The sequence below is a fragment of the Hippoglossus stenolepis genome, chromosome 20 (genome assembly GCF_022539355.2).
Source record: "Hippoglossus stenolepis isolate QCI-W04-F060 chromosome 20, HSTE1.2, whole genome shotgun sequence".
NCBI lineage: Eukaryota > Metazoa > Chordata > Actinopteri > Pleuronectiformes > Pleuronectidae > Hippoglossus > Hippoglossus stenolepis.
This window is the reverse complement of record NC_061502.1, coordinates 16,304,335-16,325,297: the sequence shown is the minus strand read 5'-3', so window position 1 is coordinate 16,325,297 and position 20,963 is coordinate 16,304,335. Positions and strand designations below refer to the sequence as shown.

At 46.2% G+C, this 20,963-nt stretch overlaps 2 protein-coding genes across 2 annotated transcripts in view; one reads left to right on the top strand and one right to left on the bottom strand.

Annotated features, from left to right (window-relative positions):
• The window catches only part of LOC118099659 (protein eva-1 homolog C), a 65,884-nt gene extending 49,392 nt beyond the window's left edge, over positions 1–16,492 (bottom strand). The window contains exon 1 of the mRNA XM_035144362.2: positions 16,077–16,492. Within this exon, the coding sequence (XP_035000253.2) occupies positions 16,077–16,257 (181 nt within the window). The 5' untranslated portion in view covers positions 16,258–16,492. The remainder of the gene's footprint in view (positions 1–16,076) is intronic.
• Positions 16,493–17,504: 1,012 nt separating this feature from the next.
• On the top strand, positions 17,505–19,982 carry mrpl19 (mitochondrial ribosomal protein L19). Its single transcript, XM_035144774.2, has 6 exons — positions 17,505–17,625; positions 17,830–17,938; positions 18,017–18,135; positions 18,793–18,927; positions 19,156–19,337; positions 19,464–19,982. The coding sequence occupies exons 1-6, from the start codon at positions 17,547–17,549 to the stop codon at positions 19,683–19,685; spliced, it is 846 nt and encodes a 281-aa protein (XP_035000665.2). The 5' UTR covers positions 17,505–17,546; the 3' UTR covers positions 19,686–19,982.
• Positions 19,983–20,963: the final 981 nt, after the last annotated feature.

The following is a 20,963-nucleotide window of genomic DNA, read 5'->3' as shown; positions in this document are numbered from 1 at the left end:
GAGACCACGAGTCTTTGCAGCCCTGCATTTACCCGAGCCGTGGGCACGGCGGCGTAGCCACGGCAACGGCCAGGGTTACGAAGGAGGTGAAACGGAGAGGGGCTGAGGATAGATGACTGAATTCGCCACTCGCGGGGGGGAGTTTCTTGAGAGGAGGGATCCTTGAGCAACAGTCTGAGCGCCACAAGCACACGGAAAACGCCTTCCTCCGCCCCACAAAGCCAGACTGTGGGTAAAACGCAAACAGATTATCTCACTCAAACCCCTCAGGTGCTTTCTAAAGAATCCATTTCTCTTTTTTCGCCACTGCACCCTCCTCCCACTCACTCCTCTCTCCCTCTCCTCCTCAGGATCGTTCCCCATTGTTCCCTCCACGCTACCTGTTGACTGAAGTCTCCTTTCAAGGCCAACAAATCAGGCTGGGTGAAGGCACCTGTGTAAACCGCCCAGCCAATGACAGGTGTCCCTCAGAGGCAGAAGGCCGAACAATGCCGGAGGAACACCCAGGCGTCTCTCCTCCTCCCCGGCTCTTTTCATGTGGGCCCAGGCTCTTTCCCTTCACGAGCTCTCTGCCCTTTCCCCTTGACAAAAGCACCGCGCTATTATGTCTGCCGGCTTGTTTATTTGGCCATTAAAAGACAGGAGGCTGCGGTCGCCGTGCAGTTCGTGTACAAACAGGTCGCCCTCGTCACGAGCCGGATTGAAAGGCCTGCATTCAACCTCTGCATTTGTTTTGAGCTGCGGACGCAGGCGGGTGCAGCGGCTCTTTTGAACGCCTCATCCGGAAAATAGATGTGATGTTGTCACATGATGAGATTTATCCCGTCAGTGGGCAAAAATGTTTTTCGGCCGCAATCCCAATTTTTCAGGCATTCAGAGGCCCTTGTGATTATTAGCTCCTCGTTTGTGGTCATGTGACGACCCTGAGGTCTGACCCGGCGGTGGAGAGGGTCAGGAGATTAGCGATGGGCCGCTGTGTTGTGTCAACACGACGCAGAGACAAGCCTGCTGGAGAAGGATTTCCTCTCTGGGCACCGCTGATCAGTCACAACCTGGTGCAGGTCACATACCAGTGCTGAGTCTGGTTAAATACACTCAGAAATAGTCATGACTAAAAACAGAGGAAAGGCGTTTTGTGGGGGGGCTCTCATCCAGCTGGAGCCGTCTCTCCTTTCAGGTCAGCCCGGGAGGAAGCTCGTACTAATTCCGCTCACGGTCCCTGAAGCCGAGGTGTTCAGTGTCTGCTCAGAAGGAGAATGACAGGTATTTCTGACTTGAGCTGAGGGAGGGGACGGGAGCGACGGCGGTTTGATTCCAGAGGCAGTTCAGGTGGAAACCCGGTCTGTTGTTGATGCTCAGGGCTTTCGCCTGTTTTTGTAAGATGCAGCCTCCTCCGATTGGTCAGAGTGAACAATGCACGGCAGCGTGAAGTATTACTGCCGCGTTCAAATCTTATAGGCTTCGTGCTGATTACTATTCAGCTGCTTACGCCTTTAAACTCTTTTTTGCGTTGCTTGTGGAGTAACGCTTGTCAAGCCTCTGGCATTGGGGAAGAATGTGTAACATTGTACAATATGAGTAGATTATATAGCTTAGCTTAATGCCATAAAGTGCACGTTTATGCTTTAGTTTAGAGATAATAAATATGCTGTATAAACTGCAATCAATCTCTAACCTGTAATAAAGAATACGCTTCAAAATGCATTCTGGAGAATGAGGTTCTTGAAAGCTGCAAAATCAAAGGCTGTGCTGCGTTTTATCTTGGTACATTAGGTATTTAAACATTTACAGCTTCATGACTTTATTGGTGTTATTTTAAGCTAATTATAGCCATCAAAACATCAAATGTTCAAAGATGCAGAGCTGCAGGCCCGCTGCTGGTGGAAGGAATTCCCCGTTAAGTGGTGATTACTGGGGAGAGTGGAGGTTTCCCCCCAAAAGGCAACTGGCAGAGCTCGAGAGGAGGCGAGGAGGGGGGAAGACGTCAACGACGAAAAGCAGAGAGGAGTGAGTGACGGAGAAGGAAAGTGGGAGATGAAGACCTAGTGAAACCTGTGTTGAATAAAAATCTGAAAAGATGTTGGGTGGTGGTGGACCAGAGGAAAACCCTTGCGATACGGGTCGTGAGAAAAAAGCTGCACGGAGCAAAGAAGAGAGATATTTAAAAAAGCGCAGGCCACCGCTTACAGGATGTGGCGGCCGAGGTCGGAGTGTGGCGGCTTTTAGCCACGTTGTAATTACTCTTCCTCCGCAAACCACAGAGGCGGCACAAGGGCCCGGAGCGCAGCACGACATATAGATAAAACCACCGCCGGCTTTAAATCACATGTGGTCAAAACTCTTGACTATATGATACGTGAGCTGAATGGGACAGAACGATGAGGTGTGCCAGCGTTTGAATGAGACCTCAAACATGAGAAGAGGAAAAAAAAAAAGGAGCAAAAGTTCACATGGATGCCACAAAGGACACACTCCCGCACAAAGGACGTCATGTCAGAGGGAAGCTACGAGCGGCCGCTGCTGTAAATGTGCCAAGTACTGTACTCACGGCGAAAACCATTAAGAGTTTGGAGCTTAAACAAAAAAGAAAAACGCATTCCTAAAATACACAGCATTCCTCCGCTCACAATACATTGGTCTTGCTGCTATAGTCACGTTTTGGATTAGCCTACTTTCTCGCTAATCGTGCTACGGAGCAGAAAAAGAGCATAGAGATATTTTTGTTGAAGCCTAAGCAGTTAAATTTGACACAAGCCCGAGAGGGATTAACTTTTTAAACTACTCGTGTACTGTAAATGGGTCGTTCGCTGGAAAATCTATGATTTAGTGCATGAATCTATGGAAACATGCACATATTTGTTGCATTGTTATCTATAGATTTGAGGATATTAGTACAGTGGATTAAAAATGTCTTAATAATGCCTAAAGCCCTTTATCTTAATTATTCTTAAGGTAGCCTACATGATGGGGTCTGTTTTTCAGTTATGGTTAAACATACAATACGTAACTTCTGCTTCAGGGTCTCTGAATCCAAAACAAGTTGATGGCGTCTTTGGTCTCTGTAAATCCTGTTTTGATTGTGGTAATAAGATGAATGTTTGACTGTTAAACTCTTAAAAATATAACTATGAAAATGTAGGTATTATTTTCTTCTTGGTCGTGTAATGAAGGTGTTCAGGAGTTTTGAGAGGTTAATATATAATAAATATATATTTTTCTTTATAAATATGAATAAACTGTCCAAGATACCAACCATTGCTTTCATATTTTTGGAGTCAGTGGTTGAGTGGTGGCAAAATGTGTGTGAGAAGTTGGCACGTTCGTATCGACAGCAGTCAGGGGCGACACGTGACGACGGCTACTGAACCGTGCGAGTTCCGTGAATACTTACTGAACATGTTAACAGACACATACTGTACACGCACAGTTACTTGAGTGGGTGCGGGTGTCAGCTGAGGGGGCTTACTCACATGAGGTTGCCCCCCTGGATTTAACCCCAGCATCGGTTTTGACTTCACACTGAAAACCCACAGAGGACCAGGACCGAAAAAAACCACGACTTTCTAATCCCTTTTTTCAGAGCATCCGCCCTCTTCCCCGCAGGAGATCCACCCAGCATGTGCTTCACACCCGGCTATCAGACTTCCCTGACGGCTGATCAAACAGCAGCTAATGAAATCTGGAAGAGTGTGGAAGAAAAACCCGAGGAGAAGGGAAAACAGCCCTGAGAGAGAAGATTAGAGTCGATACGGAGTCAAACAACCCACTAACATCCACTGACATCTGGCTTTTGACATCTGCAACGGGAGTGGACACAATCTGCATTCACTCCCGGGTCAAGTGCGATATCTTGAGAGTGCCCTGAGGGAATTTCTTCAAATTTTGGTACAAACATTCATTTGGACTCAAGGATGACCTGAATAGAATTTGGTGGCCAAAGGTCAAAGGTCACGGTGGCCTCTTGAATGATATCTCAGGACTCCTTGAGGGAACTTCTTCAACTTTCGATCAGTTGTCACTTGGACTAAGACTTTCAGATAAAGGGATTACGTTTTAGTGGTCAAAGGTCAAAGGTCACAGTGACCTTATATGAATCTGGAAAAGAAAGTATGTAGAAACATGTACATGGAAACTGCACTGTTTGGCAGAGGCATGCGACCACAGAGCGGTAATTCTAGTTGTCAATCTTTAAAAATAAAAACACTTATACCTTCTAACTACATGACATTCATCACTGTGTTTTAATTCAAGGAAGATTTGATTCATTGATGCACTGAAATTCAGTGGAATCGAATGAAGAGTGTGTGTGCTAACATCACGGTGTCTATCAACATCCTCAACGTCATGGTCTTGTTGATTTGAATGGCAGAGCTGCTGCCCCCCCCCCGAGACCTGAGCCTGAAGCAGCTGAAGCCATTAAAAGCAGAGAGACACAAACACAAACACTCTGCTCGCCCCGGTCCTCTCCTCCGCACTGAGATGGTTTATCTTTCCAACACCTACACACTCACACATGGCTCCACGGTGGCACGCAGCCACAGCATGAACTCCGGCGACATGAACAACAAACTTCCACACTGCAGCCCAGCCCCCGAAGCTTTCCTGAACAAAGCTCATTTATTTGTTCACACCATGACGTACGTGTCTGAGTGCAGCAGTCGCCCGGGCTTTTAAAATGCTCTGTGTGTGTGTGTGTGTGTGTGTGTGTGTGTGTGTGTGTGTGTGTGTGTGTGTGTGTAGAGGAAATCAGAGGAGGGTGACGAGGGTTTGATGTCAGAACATTTGCAAGGGTAGAGCCATTATGAATCAACACATGAGAGATAAACGAAAGAAAAGGCCGACATGCAGAAACTATACAGTTGATGTGGAGTTGTTATGTTGTTGTGATGGATATGAACTCACAGTTGAGATCATGGATGGTGGCGGAGCTGATTGAATGAGAGCAGGATGTTTGATGTCTCCAATAACAAACCAGACAAGACAAGGGGATTAAATAGAAAAGAGCTGCAGTGATGTCACATGCTAAGTCAGACACACATCAGGCGGGATGAGGAATTCATGCTCTGGAGGAGAACATGAACACAACAGTTCTTCTTTATAACCACACTAAACCAAAGGGGGGGCACCAAACAGCCTAAAACCACAAGAGAAGCTGATAGTTGAAGGATAAACTCTGTCATGTTAGCAACAAGTCTGGAGTTTAAGTTTCAGCTTATCCTTATTGGATAACAGCGACAATGAGAGGATGTCCACCTGTGGCTCTGTTGTCTAAGCTCATCCTAAGGGGGGGGGGGGACTGGGTAGAAAACATCTGTCGGCTTGGAGACGGCCTTGTGGTTGGACAGTGGCCGCTGAGTCTCCCTTTAGGGACTCCCTGAAAACTAAACACTGGTCTTACCCGACCCGCCGCCGTGACCTCTGCTAGCACGTGCCTCTCCTGGCGACCTCTGGGGGTCAAAGGGCACTGAGGCGAGGACGCTTTTACTCCGAGTCTCTGAGTGTGTGTCTTGTGCGCCCGCAGGAACCCACACAGAGAAAGTGTGCGACAGAAAGAAAGACACACGGAGATGGAGAGAAAGAGGCGGAGGAGGAGGAGATCTATCATTTTAATGGTCATTTTTATGGCCTGGGAGAGTTGGGAGGAAGCCAGACCGGCCCATCGCTAACCACAGACCGGCAGACACCAGACAGATGCATCAGTGTGTGCGAGGGTTAATGTGACAAAGTGAACGACAGATGTATCCTTCAGCAGAGTGGAGTGGAGTGATTGCTGGGTGTGGCAGTGGTCGCCTGAGGGCTGGAGAGGCGTGATTTCAAAGGGAGGTCGTCAGGGGAATGATTTCCTTTCTCTGGTTTTCTCTGAATGTCAAGGAACTGATCATTAGGAATAAATGTCTGTGGAGTCAGACTGAGCAGAAGAGACGACGCACATGGAGGAAGCTGCCGTCTGAGTCTGAATTCTCCTGGGGAACATTCAATCTTCGGTAAATGCCTAGAAGTAAAAGGTGAAGGTTGAGCACATCGGCAAAGTAACAGTGAGAAAAGTACGGTGGCCCTGAGAGTTCAACACGTTAAGAAAACGTCTTCATCAGTTTGACGAACTGTGTCTTGCAAATACACACAATACAAGCAAATAGATAAATGTGCGGCAAATATACACACAAAATTGTTGCAAGTACAAACGACACAACCCAATCGACAAACTTGCTGCATATATACAACACAACCAAATAGACAAAAAAGCTGCAAATACACACAACACAACCAAATAGACAAACACACAACGTGGTGGGATTTTCTACTTTTACCTGTGAACTAAATTTCTTTTGGACAAAACAAGACACAAGACGTCACCTCAGAATCTTTTTGATTTGAGGAGACATTATAAAGTCCAAAAGATTAATGGAGTTACCTGAGAGAATAATGAATGTATAATCAGGTTTTGGCAAAGTGTAAACTTGATAGCGAAATGATTAACTTCTCTTCTGGGAGTTTTTATGTCCACATGTTCGGACCTTTGACTTTTTCTCTCGTTGCTCGTCATCAGGAAGTTAAACACCAAAATGAACTCAACACAAAACAACCAAAAATAACACTGTGGCTGCTTCCTGTCCAATAGTCTCTCACCCCTCTATTTCTGCACTGCTCCAGTTTGGTCAAGAATCTATATACAACCTCCAAAATTAGTTCTAAAGCAATAACAGCAAGAGAGTGCAGCAGCCGACGAAGGTGCAAGCGTGCACTGAGGTATTTTCTTCTGGTGGGAGTGGGTGGGCACTGAAAGGCTGAGCTTTTTGGGGGGAATTAACAAGCTTATCTGGAGGGCAGCTCTGTGAAAACAAGCAATAGAACAACTCCTGAGGAGCCGAGGGAGTGAAAAGCCATCTGCAGCATGTCCAATGGGACTTAGCGGGCAGATCCCCTTCCATTTACAACAAACCCAGAGAGATCTGCAGGAATGACCCGGCTAAATGTGGAAGCTTACCTCTGCGCCGCAGTCATTCACAGAGCAGCTTGTTTTTGTAGCTACCGAGTCACTGGGGTCTGCTCGGGAAAAAGGTTTGATTTCATGCTGAATGTACGAGCCACGATTTGGGAAATGAAGTCAGCTGCTACACACACACACACACACACACACACACACACACACACACACACACACACACACACACACACACACACACACACACACACACACACACACACACACACACACACACACACACACACACACACACACACACACACACACACACACACACACACACACATCAAAGAAACGTCACTGAGGCTTGATATTTTACCGTTTAACCATAAACTGGAAGCAAATTAACACAATAAATACACATGAGCAATATAAACATGAATCTTTTCTGCATTGTTTATTCTGTAAAATAAAAAAGTTTTCATATCAGCAAACATAACTCCAGATGTGCTGATATGTCTGTGAAAGTCTAATATCGATCAATCAGTCGGCCTCTATTGATTCCTACGTTGCACTTCCTATCAGAACTTTGTTATTCATGACTGTTAAGAGGATGCTGGGGGAATGGAACAGTCCAAATGTTGCAGATAAAAATGATTGTGGCATGTACATAAAAATTAATAATCCCCTCCTCTCTCTCTCTCTCTCTCTCTCCCTCCTCCTTACCTGCGCAGGCCAGAGGGGCCAGTAAGCAACAGATTAGCAGTGCTTTGGGGAGCAGGCTGCTGTAGCGTGCTGTAATGCAGACTGTCAGTCCCTCACAGTTGGGGGGCTACACAATGCCTCCTTGTTCAGACTGGCCCTTCGGCGCCCCACCTCTCTACCTCTCCATCTCTCTCTCTCTCCATCTCTCTCTCCCTCTCTCTTTCCCTCTGGTGGTTTAATCAAACCGTACACAAAAAAAAAAAAAAATGACGTTCAAAGCGTTTCCCCTCAACACTGAAGTGGAGACGGAAGAGAGGATTGAGGGATGCAGACACAATTAGAAAAAAAAAAAAGAGGAAGGCGGACATGCAGACTCCGAAACCAAACATAAATCATCTCCCAGGAAGAGAAGGAGAAAAGAGAGAGAGAGAGAGACAGACAGGAGGGAGGAGGAGTGGCATCAAAAGCATGGTTCACATTCTTCGAGATGCAAGAGCAGAAAAAGGTGTTTTTTCTGCATGTGCATTTGTGTCGTTGTTGCAGGGGGTGGGGGGGTTGTTTAAATGCATAATTCAATCCTGCATGAGTGGGGTGGACGTGAGGGGGATAATTGCCTGTGCACACACACCCATTAGTCTCTTTCTCAACACCACAGCTTAGTTTGATCCTCACACACTGGATGGAGCAAGGCGCCGTACCTGCAGCGGCAGGTTATCGGCCACTTATCTGATCCTCCCGCGAGCTCTCTGCCCTCAAAGAAAACACGTCTGTCCCCAGAGAACACAGGGGAGATTGTGTTTAAAATGACAAATGATAACACGTGATTAATTAATTGCCGCGGCTGTTGCCAAAACAGAGAAAGTAAAGATGAGGGGAACCGCTCACTGGAGGTGCAGCTGCATGAAGCAACACCGGCGTGTCACTGAGGAATCTTTTTTCGCATGTTTTCTCCGTGTTTTCTTTGGAGTTTCTTACACCCCCCCCACGCGAGAGAGGGCAAGTGCAAACACACACCTGCAGTGTCTACATATATACGTCTTTGCAGATAAATGGGTGAGGAATTAGGCCCCCGTCCTCCCTACCCCAATAACAGTTATTACTATAAAACCATCCAGCTCAACACCGAAATGGGCGATTTGGGTGGATTCACAGAATTACAGCATATGAAAAATAATGATTATGGCATTACAGGCTGGCTGGTTGAGCGGTTTTGTGCCGATTATAAGATTTGATGAGGACATCCAGCCCATCTCAGCTGGTAGTTAGACCTTCTCATGCAGCCGACGTTGGGCGATTTAAAAACCCCAGTCTGGTTTTAATTTAGGAGTTTCACCCCCAGAATCAGGCACGAGACAGTTTGAAAAAGTGACACCTACTCTCGCTTCAATTACAGTAATTTCTTCTTTTTTTTAAAGCAGCCAACGTCCTCAGTCAACACAGTGATGACGCTCCATTACTGCACAGTGCTGAAACACCAGAGGTGGTTCAGTTCATATGACTCCAACCATGGAAACATTTAAACATCTGAGTCTTTAGGCAACTGTCGTCCCTCATCATCATCATCATCATCATCATCGTCTCTATATGAACCCACATAGGGAAATCAAAGAGCTCAGGGGAGGAATAACTGACAATGAGCGTTACTTGAAACGTGAAGGGAATTTTCGCGTCGCGTTACTCAGATCATTCGATCGAACGACTGGCTGAAGTGAAAGGTCGGTAATCTCACGTTCGGTGTGAACACAGCTTTAGAAACAGCTTTAGAAACAGTTTGTCTATTTGCAGGTGGTTAGTTAGTTGCAGGAAAATATGAAGGAACAGCAGTGACCAGGGATTTATTTCGCCTGGCCGATGAAGTAGCATTTTCAAAAGTCTCTGTTTTAGGGGCTCAGCAGCAGCGTGGATATGAGGTGAAGAATGCAGCAGCTGGTGATGCCTTTCAAAACTAAAATATACTGTATAAATGTCAGAATAAAAGGTAACAGATCATTTTCTGCAATAAACTTTCTACGATACAGAAACTTCCCTGCGACTCTGTTCTGCACGGAACATTACTGACATACCTCCACTTAATTTCGTGTGTAATTGCCCCAACAGCAGCCAAATCATTTAATAAGTATTACCTCAGTCAGGATGTGCAGTCGCCCTGCACATATTTTGGCAACGGGACAAAAGCTGAATTTGATTGGTTACCGTGGCTCATATGCCAGGACTTGACTCCGTTGACACAAAACTCGCCTTCAAGACATTAATCATGTCGACGCTTTTGCCCTCAATGCTTCGTCCTTTTATTCGGGAATTTCCATCGGCGTGTTGTGTTTCCTCGTAAAAAACACACACAAGAAACTTGATTTATCTGTAGTTGCATCTCAATTCACTTTCTAAACCCTCCACAGTGAAACTATGACTATAAAGCTCTGTTTATTGCAGCTCTTATGTGGGATAATTAAATTTTCTCACACTGTGTGTAAATTGAGCGGCGGGGAAGCGTCGTTTCCTGTTGTAAACACCCGTCTCTCATCGCCAGCGCCGCTGTGCTGCTCCCCGACGTGATGTCGAGCTCTGCTTTATGCGTGTGTGTGTTTGTTTATGTGCTTATTGTATCCAGGTGGAGAGACTTACACAGCAGGTCATGTCTTTCATCGCTATCATGTTGTGTCAGGCCAGACTTCCACCTTAAATTACACACACAAACACACACACTGTGCCACAACTACACACGGGAGGCACGCACATTCAGCAGTTGATAGTTGCACGTTAACCTTTTCCCTCAGTCGTTCATGTCCCAGAAGTCTTTGGGATTTATTCAGGCTAAACGTGACCACATAACACGTGAAGCTAAACGGCCGCATATGACATTTTAAGTGTCAGCAATAAATTCCCAGCGTACGAAGTGTTCGCTTTCTGTAACGTGAAGCACGGACCTCTGACTCCTCCGAGTTTTAATGACCTTCTGTGGGTTTCTGACACAGACTGTATATAAAAGATGGACGACATGACTTCTCCATAAAAGTGACGCTAAAGCCCCTCGATTGTCACCTGGTGGCTGGTACGGGTTATAACTCCTGCTGCCTCATCCGTGTTAGTGGACGGGACATGGACCGTATTAAGAGGTCTGACATTTTAGGTCAATCTTATCTAGAAAGTTTGGTTTCAATTTATTTGATGCCATAAAGACGAGTTGAAACGTCATGGTTGACATCTGAGGCCGACTCTAGGTGACAGCTTTCGTACCTGGAATATTTAGGCTTCATTTCTGGACATTTCTGGTCCATGTTATCTTTAACTACATCTTGATTATTGATAAAGAGCTAAAATGATTCAGGTTTTGTAGTTCAAGACCTTATCATTTAACCTCTCGCCAGGTTTTTTACTGAAAGTTTATAAAAAGCAAAGCTTTCAAAGGGATTTGAAAGGATTTGCGATAAGCAGATTTGGAAAAAAACATTCAGATTTGATCAACCCTTCTGCAAACTGTCTGCTCTCAGCATTCAGGTGGATTTAAATGATAAAATCAAGAAGGGGTTTTAGTTCGACTGTACTAAGCTCCCTCTTTGACACCCAGGAGGCTCTGGGCTTTCTCCGGCCACCAGCGCTCTCGTAAAAGTCTGGAGAATGTCGAATGAAACCGTGTGAGGACACAGCAGTGAGAAAATGAGCAAAACAAGAAGAATACAAAATATCTCAGGTTGGAAAAAGGCGGTGCCATACACGTAGAAGACAAAAACATGTGATCTCTGCAGCGGAATAAATATATTAGGTCTTCGCCTCTGCACCACCTCTCTCTCACCTGAACGCTGAAAAACCAAAACTCCGGAGAAAGTCCAAACCCAAATTGTGCAGGACATTCTCCAGAGTTCATGTCTGAAAACCCCTTCACAGAAACTATTCTTTGAGGAGAAGCAATCACTGTCTCGCTATTGACTCCCTGAGAAAAGCGGCCTTATGCCAGACTCTCGCTGTCGGCCGAGCCGCCTGCCGACACCGCAGTAGACAAAACAAGTGGGCGGCAGGATTTGTTTAGACAGAGCTCACCTGGCGCTCACGCAGACAGAGAAACAGTGATCAGGGCAAGCCCCAGGGAGGAGTCGAGGCAGGCAGGAGGTGGGGAGGAGATGGAGAGGTGGTGGTGGTGGTGGTGGTGGTGGTGAGGAAAGAAGCAGGGGAGCTGATGGGTGTGTGAGTGGGGGAAGGGAAGGGGTCGAGAGGAGAGAGGAGAGAGCATGGGGTCCGGTGCGCTGTACCCTTATCTGGGGGCCACGAGCAAAAACGGAGCAGATTATGAGTTGAGGGGCCTCGGGTAGTGCTCAGTGATAGGTGGAGGGGTGTGTGTGTAGTGTGGGGGTGGGCAGATAGAGGGAGCCTGATCCAGTAATCCGTTAATAGCGCAGGCAGATTTTTGTGTGTCTGTGTGTGTGTGTGTGTGTGTGTGTTGGCTGCAGTGTCGTGCAGCTCGGAGGGTTCGCGACAGTGAAGCAATCAGCTGATATGTCCCCACTTCTTTTATTTCTTATTTATCGTCAATTAATCGTTGGATTCTTGATTTGAATATTGATTGTGCTGAAGAAAGTGAGGTTTTCCACTAATTCTTTTATTTTGTAAACCAAATGATCAGGACCGGAAAAAGTGATTGGCTGTTGCAGCTGATCGATTAAGTGTTTCCGCCCTATTGTAATTGTCCAATCAATACTTTTTCCTATAAATCAATGAAATACAACTCTAGAAAACTACAGTAGCTGTCATTAGCGGGATAATATTATAATTATTGATTCATTTTTGGGGAAATATAGGTTTAATATAAAAGTATAAAAACTGTAAAAAAGTTATTTTTACTTTACTCTTATTGATCATTTCTCCAAATTTCATCCTCCTCCTCTCTTGAACTGAATCAAAATTCATGACCTATGGAAAAGCTGTTGACTTTTCTTTCTATCTTTCCTGATTGTGGGGACATGTGTTCACGAGGTTCGACAGCGGGGAACAAAGACCGAGATGGATGATACCACCCCCCACCCCCACCCCCACCCCGCACCCACCCCCCCTAACCACACACTCACAGTTACTATGGGTTGACCTCAGTTGACCCCTCAGCCCCTCGACAGCCTCACATCCTATTCACTGGGGTTAAATAAGGTTTCGCCCACAGGGTTTTTTTTATGACAGAGGAAGAGAATGAACGCTGCCTCGCTCACTGTAGCCCTTTGGCAGCGGCACGGAGTTCGCCTGGCAACAAGTGATAAACACTGCATGCGCTTCTAATTGAGCTTCTTCTGTGTAAGCGCGAGAAAAGCTCAGCGAGCGGCAGAAGATGCTGGATTTCCATCACGTTATCTATGTTTTAACAAAAATGATTCAATCTCAACATCGTCTGATTAGAGCAAAGTACAGACAAGCAGAAATAACACTTGTGTATCTCAGGAAACACTAAAGGCAAAAATGTGATGTATAGTCTTAGAGATGAGGAGAGTGTTAAAATGCAGATACCAATTATTTTCATTATCAACTAGAATGGAACTCAGTAGAGAACCTACGTCTGCCCAAAGCCCACAGTCTCCTCACATCCATATCAAGCTGCACCACATTGCAAACGCTAATAGATGCCTGTTCAAATCAAAATCAAATGAATATACTTTGGGAAAATGGTGAAACACACAACCTGACAATGTTAAAGAAAGTTAACATTCTAAGTTAACCCTAAAAAACCTGGATCTGCCCCTTTGACTGGAACAAAGTTTAATGGGTTGTTTCTTGGCCAATGTCTCATCCTTCAATAGAAAAGCAGCACATCCCCACAACTGAGAAACTGCTACTATATTTGGGCCATTTTACCCATAAAATAACAAATGATTTATTGAATATCAGGCCCGTACACTTACTAATCAACTTCCTTTTTGGCTCTATTTTGGTGTGAATCTGATGCTGTGGTGCAGAATCGTCCATATTTGAAGTGACAAAGCTCAACATATGTGGTGAAGGATGTTTGGCAGCTGGCTGGGTTTGTTTAGCGCAGCCTGTTCTCTGTGAAAGAACAGTTACGTTACAAGATGAGCCCTCGTCACATCAGTAAAACTGTGCACGAGCGTGAAGGAGGCGAGAAAAGTGACAAAAAAACAACAACAAAGTGTCAATAACCTTTGAGATAAAGAGTATTAATCAGCTTCCTGCCACCTCAGTTAGCCCGGGGGCTGCTAAGTGTTGCGGCGCTCACTCCACACCTCTAATTAGCCGCTCAGGCAGCTGTATAATAGCAGATGATAACAGGGAGAGAGAGAGAATTAAATTACCCTCCGGCACAGTTTGTTTCCATTTCAGCAGTGAGCTGAAAGCCGCTGACGAAATGTGAAACTGCCATTACTCCCCCCCCGTCGTCAACAAATGATGCAAATGCAAGAAGGACACAAATTAACTTTTACAACTGGAGACATTCAACAATTGGCTCCAGCTGGTAAATGCACCTCAGTGACCGAGGCCTCGCTGTCGTCACTAATTCAACCATCTGACTCATGAGAGGTCTGACTGACAGATGTTGGATCCCAACCCACCACTTCTGTCACCCTGCAGCCCGGCAGCACCTGTCAATCAATCCGCTCCTCTCGGTCTCCAGGGAGACTCCGGCCGGTGGAGAATGTGAAGACTGAAGGATTTCTTTGTCCCCTGAGGTTTTCTCGTTTCATTCACAGGGACGCTCGGTCAGCGTTTCTGTAAAGCTGCTTTCAGACGTGCACTGAACTTAAGACAGACCACCGAACATTCTCCGGAGGGGCTGCATGTGCGAACGCAAATGTCTGAGAGAGAGCCTCAAGACTTCATGCAGACTTCCTCCAGCCAGCCCCTGGTGAAAAGTCTGCAGAGAGTCCGAAGGAGCTGATGTGAGAACACAGCAGGAGATCCTCCGCAGGATTCACCGGCAGCGAGTGGGCGTGTTGATGGTGTTTCTAAAGGCAGACGCCGGTGTTGATGTACTGGAAACAAAACCATGTGAACTCAGCAGAGCCATTTATAAGTTACATCCTACCTCTGCCTGCTGCACCCCCAACTCTGCAGACATTCTCCTGAGGTCATGACTGAAAAAGGCCTCTGAGTACGCTCTGTCCCTGATGAGCAAAGAAAGTTGCATCCTTGGACTCCACAGCAAGTGTTCCAACAATAAAACTGATATTAGGTCCATATACAGCAACTGAAGAGCTCCACAAGAAAGTAAGTATATATCGGGGGTCACTGAGAATTACAAAGGAGCAAAGAAATGTCGAATGAAAGCTCGACTTCCAACCAGTCAGGTAGAACAATTCCTGGAGAACCCAAAGCTCTCGTTCCAACAAATTATTTTCTGCCTGTGACATAATATTTGCATAATCATGTCTAAGCCGGGGTGTTGATAAATCTGCTCTGAGCGGCGGAAATCTGGAATCAGATGGTCTTTATCCCTCCTTGCTTAATTAACCATTTGATTAACTCGGTTGTATTATATTTGGCTCAATCAACAACCACATGCACACATGCCAGGACGTTACAGGACTGAAACCTTGTTAATGCACCTTCATCTTTAGCAGCTCATTAGGCAGCAGCACGGGCCTCACGCACAGAGGCGGTGCACGTTAACACACAGCTGCTCTTTAGCACCTTTTCCCCACAGTGTCGAGGCTGCTCGTTTCCAACCATTAGACCCATTAGAGGCCAATTAACACTGACACAAAGCTCCCTTCCTGTTTTATGGCACAGTAAACAAGACCTGCAGGCTGGCCCTGGGCTCAGCGCAGCTCAGTGGCCTCCACTGCAACACGGAATCACTCATTAGTTTAGTGATATCCTTAAATAAAAAAAAGCCTGCAGATTCTGTCACACCAGCTTGCACTTAAACCTCAAGTAACTGGCAGCCATGCGTTGACTTACTTCCCCAGCAACTTGTATGTGAAGCACAATAAACTGTTTAAAAGCTGCACAGGAGATCACTGGGTCTTTAGACAATAGCTCCCACGGATGCAGTGACACATTAACCACTTTTATCTCAATTGCATCAGTGGGATATGCGTTGCAGAGCTGCGTTGGGAAACCATTAATCCCCCATTACAGCAGGATTTGGTCGTAGTCCCTCCACTACAAGTGTGTCAGAATGGGGCCGGGAGATAAGCGCAGGATACGGGTCTTTTCCGCATGTTTAGGTTGTGTTCTAGTCGGTTTATGAGGCGAAACACTTGAGCCCTGCAAGCTGCAGCACGCCACAGGCACGGGCTGTCCTGAGCTGAGGCGACGCAACACTGCAAATCCCTGCGCACTGCTTGGTAAACGCGTGCGTAAAAGTCGGATCCAACGTGCAAGGAGCGTAACTTTTACGCCCCTGGGATGAAGTGTGAAGTAAACGCAGAAAAGGGGGAATAAAGTGGGATTTCAAAGCGCATTTCACAGCTTGTACACAGCTTCTGTCAACACAACACGAACTAGTGCCAACCTGAGAGGTCCGAGGAGCCCTGGGTGAGGTCGCAGAGCGCGGCGAGGCACGTTATTCCCAACAGGAGCGCACTACTGACGGCTGAGAGAGTCCCATCCGAGAAGAACATCCTTGAAGCCTCAAAGTTCGTGGGTTCCTCTGTAGCATTAGAAAAATCCAGCGGCCGCAGCAGCAGCAGCATTGAGTGTTCAGGCCGTGCGTCGTCGCGTGCGGGAGATGTGCGGTTCCATCGTGTCCCTCATCCTCCCACCGCACTGCCGTGGCACCGGGAACGCGTCTGCCTCATTTCTAACTGCGTGTTGTGTTGTGTGGTGTGTGGAGGAGGCAGCCCACCTGGAGGACCGACCCCTCCTCCCTCCTCCTCCCTTCCTCCCTGCATGGTCTCAAAAACCCACAGTTCCCCGCCTGACACACGCAGCAGCGAAATGTCTCCATCAAGAGTTTCTAATGCAGCAGGAAGCTTCTGTGTGTCGCCTCGGACCTCGAGGAAATGATTGGCTCCGAAAATATGGATCTTTTTAATATAACTTAATGGATAAATCAATGTTTTTATCTGAGTATTAATTATTATTTGATGTTATTACCACAACAACAACAACAACTACTGCTGATGCTAATCATAATAATAACAATAATTATTATCCTTATTATTATTCTGTGGCATCTTTCAAAAGTGCTTCACAAAGAGGACAAATAATAAACGAGCAACAAGCAAAAATAATACACTAATACAATTAAAATTGAACACAGCAAATGACATAATAGGAAATCTACAATCTAAGATTATTATATAATATATAAGATTATTATTTGAGTTTAATTGTTAAAAGTAAGTTTTGAGAGATGGTTTAAAAACAGGCTGTGATGTTTCAAGTCTGAGTTCCTCAATTAGGGGGTGAGGGTGGGTGGTGGGGGGGCCCTCACATCAAAGGCCCCGTCACCTTTGGGTCTTCAGTCATGGATTATCAATCAGGGCCAAATATCAGAAGTTCACAGGCTACGAGCTGATGAGTACTGATGTGTATACTCCAGGCTTCTCATGGGTAAATATTGTACTTTTTTATCATTGACAATCACTTTTTGACATATATACTACCAGCTTGTTTGATCATCTAATATCTATTCATCTAATAAAATATGTAGGATTGTTATAGATGAAAGTTCTCACATGTCACTATTATTATTATTATTAATAACAACAATAATAATAACAACAATACTAATACTACTAATATTATAAATAATAATATGTTTTACATTGTTGATTTCATTTAATTTCATATTTTGGGGATGTTTATTGTGAACTTGTTAAAAACCCTTTGAAACACTGTGCACGTGTGACCGATGGAACATTAGCGCCATCTTGTGGACAACCTGCTGAATTACAGCTCGGGACCAATCGCGTTTTCAAACCCTGTCTGTCCCGCACGGCTTCCGTACGAGCTCCCACGTGACAGTAGAAGGTCAGACATGGCCGCCCGCAGCACAGGGCTCGACAGGTTCATCCTTTCTCTGAGGTTGTTGCGGAACTTGCAGCTCAAGAATGAACGTAAGTGAAACCGGACGTGTGCTTAAATACTTTACAGTCAGCGGGCAGGTCGCGTAGATGGCGCAGGACTTAACCCGGGCTAGGCTACACGAGCTAAACGTCATTTCTCAGGCTAATTGTGAGCCGTGCTAACTGCAGCTGAGCTCGTGTGACTGATGTTTACAAAGTGACGTGTTTACAAAGTGACGTGTTGTTGTTTTGCAGGCTTCGTGTGCACGTCTGTGCGTCTCGGGAGCAGCGACCCTCCCAAATTCGCTCCTCCACCCAGACCCGTCATCATAGACAAGACTCAGTCTGTGACGTCTCTGCGGAAGTAAGATGTCCACCGGTCTCTTGACCCTCGTCACATGTCCAGGCTGTGTGATGGTTTCACGTGTTCTGTCCCCTGCAGGTTCCTGAGCCCCGAGTTCATCCCCCCACGACAGAGGACCGAGCCCCTGAAGTTCTCCATGGAGAGAAAGGACATGATCCGCAGGAGGAAGGTGCTCAACATCCCCGAGTTCTACGCAGGTGAGGAACCCTGAACCGCTCCAGGTGCACCTCCTCCGCAAACTGGAGGGAGACGAGCCGGGTCTGGAGACGCTTCTTCCTCCTCCCCTGGATTCAGTTTCTGCAAATCATTATGTAGACGTGTCTCAACTCAGGGGCTTTTCTAAGAAGGACGCGATCTAACCTGGTCCATCAAGGTCACGTCCTTCTTGGGCCACGTAAACCGCAAAACCAAAATGAGACAGTCTGGTCCAAGGAGGCTCATCCCGCCCTGATATCCTAGCAACAGAGCTGAAGTTTGGTTGAGTTGCTTTGCCGGCACCGTTTCACCTGGTGGAGCCTTCGTTTCTCTGGGATGGAAAGGACGCATTCGTCGTGCCGCTGTGACGTAATCGCTCTTCAGACGCAGCCTCCGAAGGACGAGGCCCCTGAATTGAGACACAGCATATAAATCGTTAATGCTGCTGTGTTACCATAGAGATGAGCGATGACACAATCAAAAATAATCATCGCAATATAATTTTCATCAACAGCAAAAACACATCGATTAGTTGCCCTGTAGTGTTCTCTGCTCATAAAGAAGAGTTTAAAACCACCACCTTCACTCAAAGTCTATAATAAGACTATTTAATATCTTATCAATTCTAATCATGCAAGTTATTTTTGATCGTTTTCAAGGGAGTGTCCTGGCGGTGACCATGGCCGACCCTAATGCCAGCGGGAAAACGAACCGCTTTGTTGGGATCTGCATCCAGAGAGGTGGGAAAGGCCTCGGAGCCACGTTCGTCCTGAGGAACATCATCGACAACCAAGGTGAGGCTTCGAAATGCTTTTCAAACACTTTGAAGTCGTGTAGCTGCAGCTCCAGGAAAGACTGATAGATAACAACATGAAATACGAATATAAATACAATTATGTAATGGAAACTACAGGTGTTGATTTAAGATTAAACTTCAGCGAGGAAGAGGAAAGACGAGTTTCTTCACAGCTTCAGGTAAAACACCTGTTTGAATCACGTATATTTCTGTGTGTGTGGCTCAGGTGTGGAGATTTGCTACGAGCTGTACAGTCCTCGTATCCAGAGCATCGACGTGCTGAAGCTGGAGAAACGTCTGGACGACAACCTGATGTATCTGAGAGATGCCATGCCCGAGTACAGCACCGTGGACCCCAACATGAAGCCCGTGCCCTTCTCCCCGACCGGAGAGGTTTCTGTCAACAAGGTGAGACACACGTACAGCCCCTGGAGGATCTCTGGAGTTACTGCACGTTTGAAAGCAGCTTTAATGAAAGTCAAGCATGTTGCGATGTGAAATAATCGAGTTTCTCTCCATCTGTCCACTCACCAGCTCAAAGTGAGGATGCGCCCCAAGCCGTGGCAGAAACACTGGGAACGGCCGAATTTCAACATCCAGGGCATCCGCTACGACTTGTGTATGACCCCCCATCAGGCGGAGTTCGTGCAGAAGTGGGCGGAGCCGTGGCGGGAGTACGACATGCTGAAGGAGTACGACACGTCCAAGCTGGAGGAGCAGATCCTCAAGGAGGTGCAGCAGGAGATGAGCAAGTGAGGACCAGGTCTTCCTGAACGTCAAAGGTCGTTTGCTTTAACCAACGGGAAGAGACAGTGATGTGAGGGTGGCAGGGATGTGGAACTCTGCTGGACGGTCATCCAGATGTTTGCTACAGCTGCACGTGTGTATAAGGAGGAGCCAACATGGAAGCTGGTGTGTTCTGCCTTCTCCATTTTGTCTTATCCACCAGTCTGCCTGACGATGAGTTCTGTCATTACTGGTATAAGATGTGACATTTGCCATTTAGCAGATATTAAGTGTTTCCTATAATAAAATGTATTCATGCAACTCCAATGTTTGGTGGTTTGTTTTGTTTCTTTTCACTTTGGTCTGCGTTTCGGCGTCTTGCCACTAGATGGCACCATTTCTCCATAAATGTTGCGACCACCCGCCGTTGCATAACAGCCTTTGTTGTGTGTTGCAGCGTTTCGAGGGAATTTCCTTCCATGTTAAATAAACATATTGTTCCAGCTGAACAAAGGCTGGAGATGCCTGTTCCCCAAAGGAAAAGCAGGTTATCTGAGTTCTCCGGTTTAAAAGCAGGAAAAAAAGGTCCAATCAGTACATGTTCTGGATTTATCTTTTAAGGGGATTCTTGGGTTTAACTTCATGAAGATTTCCAAATAAATCAGTAAATCTGCCTTTTTGGAATCAGCCCGAGTACGCTGGCACTTCGTTGGGGGGGGTTGGGGAGGAAAAGAAAAAAGCAGTGAGGACACCCGGTAGTGTTTTGCCCCTGTGGATGGAAAATTGTGGTGTTGAGATGGTATGTTAGAGCGTCAGTTAGGTAGTATAAAAACACTTGGACTCCTGATGTTATGTCTGCTCTCTCTCCCTGTGTGTGTGTGTGTGTGTGTGTGTGTGTGTGTGTGTGTGTGTGTGTGTGTGTGTAAACACGCAGAATGAGTCCCTGCACTCTAATTTCTCCATATTACAGGATGAGATGCAGGGAAAATGGTCTCTAATACGGGAGTAGCAGATGTTTACTGCACTCATTATGGACCACACAGATTCCCAGTGCGGAGATACAGTGGAATGAAGAGAGCAATTATTCACGTTGCGTTTAGGGCCTGTGAAGTGGAGGAAAGCTTTTAATGTCGAAACACAGCGATTCGCGGGTTATATGGCGGAGCTAATGGCTACCCGGTTATTTTTTATGCCAAATCTGCACCTGTTGAACATTTGCAGCACAGCGAGAAATCACTACTTGTTGTCTCGTCGTTGATTTTCCACCTTATTTACTCTCTGCCGGGCAAAGAAAACCATCTCCATGTG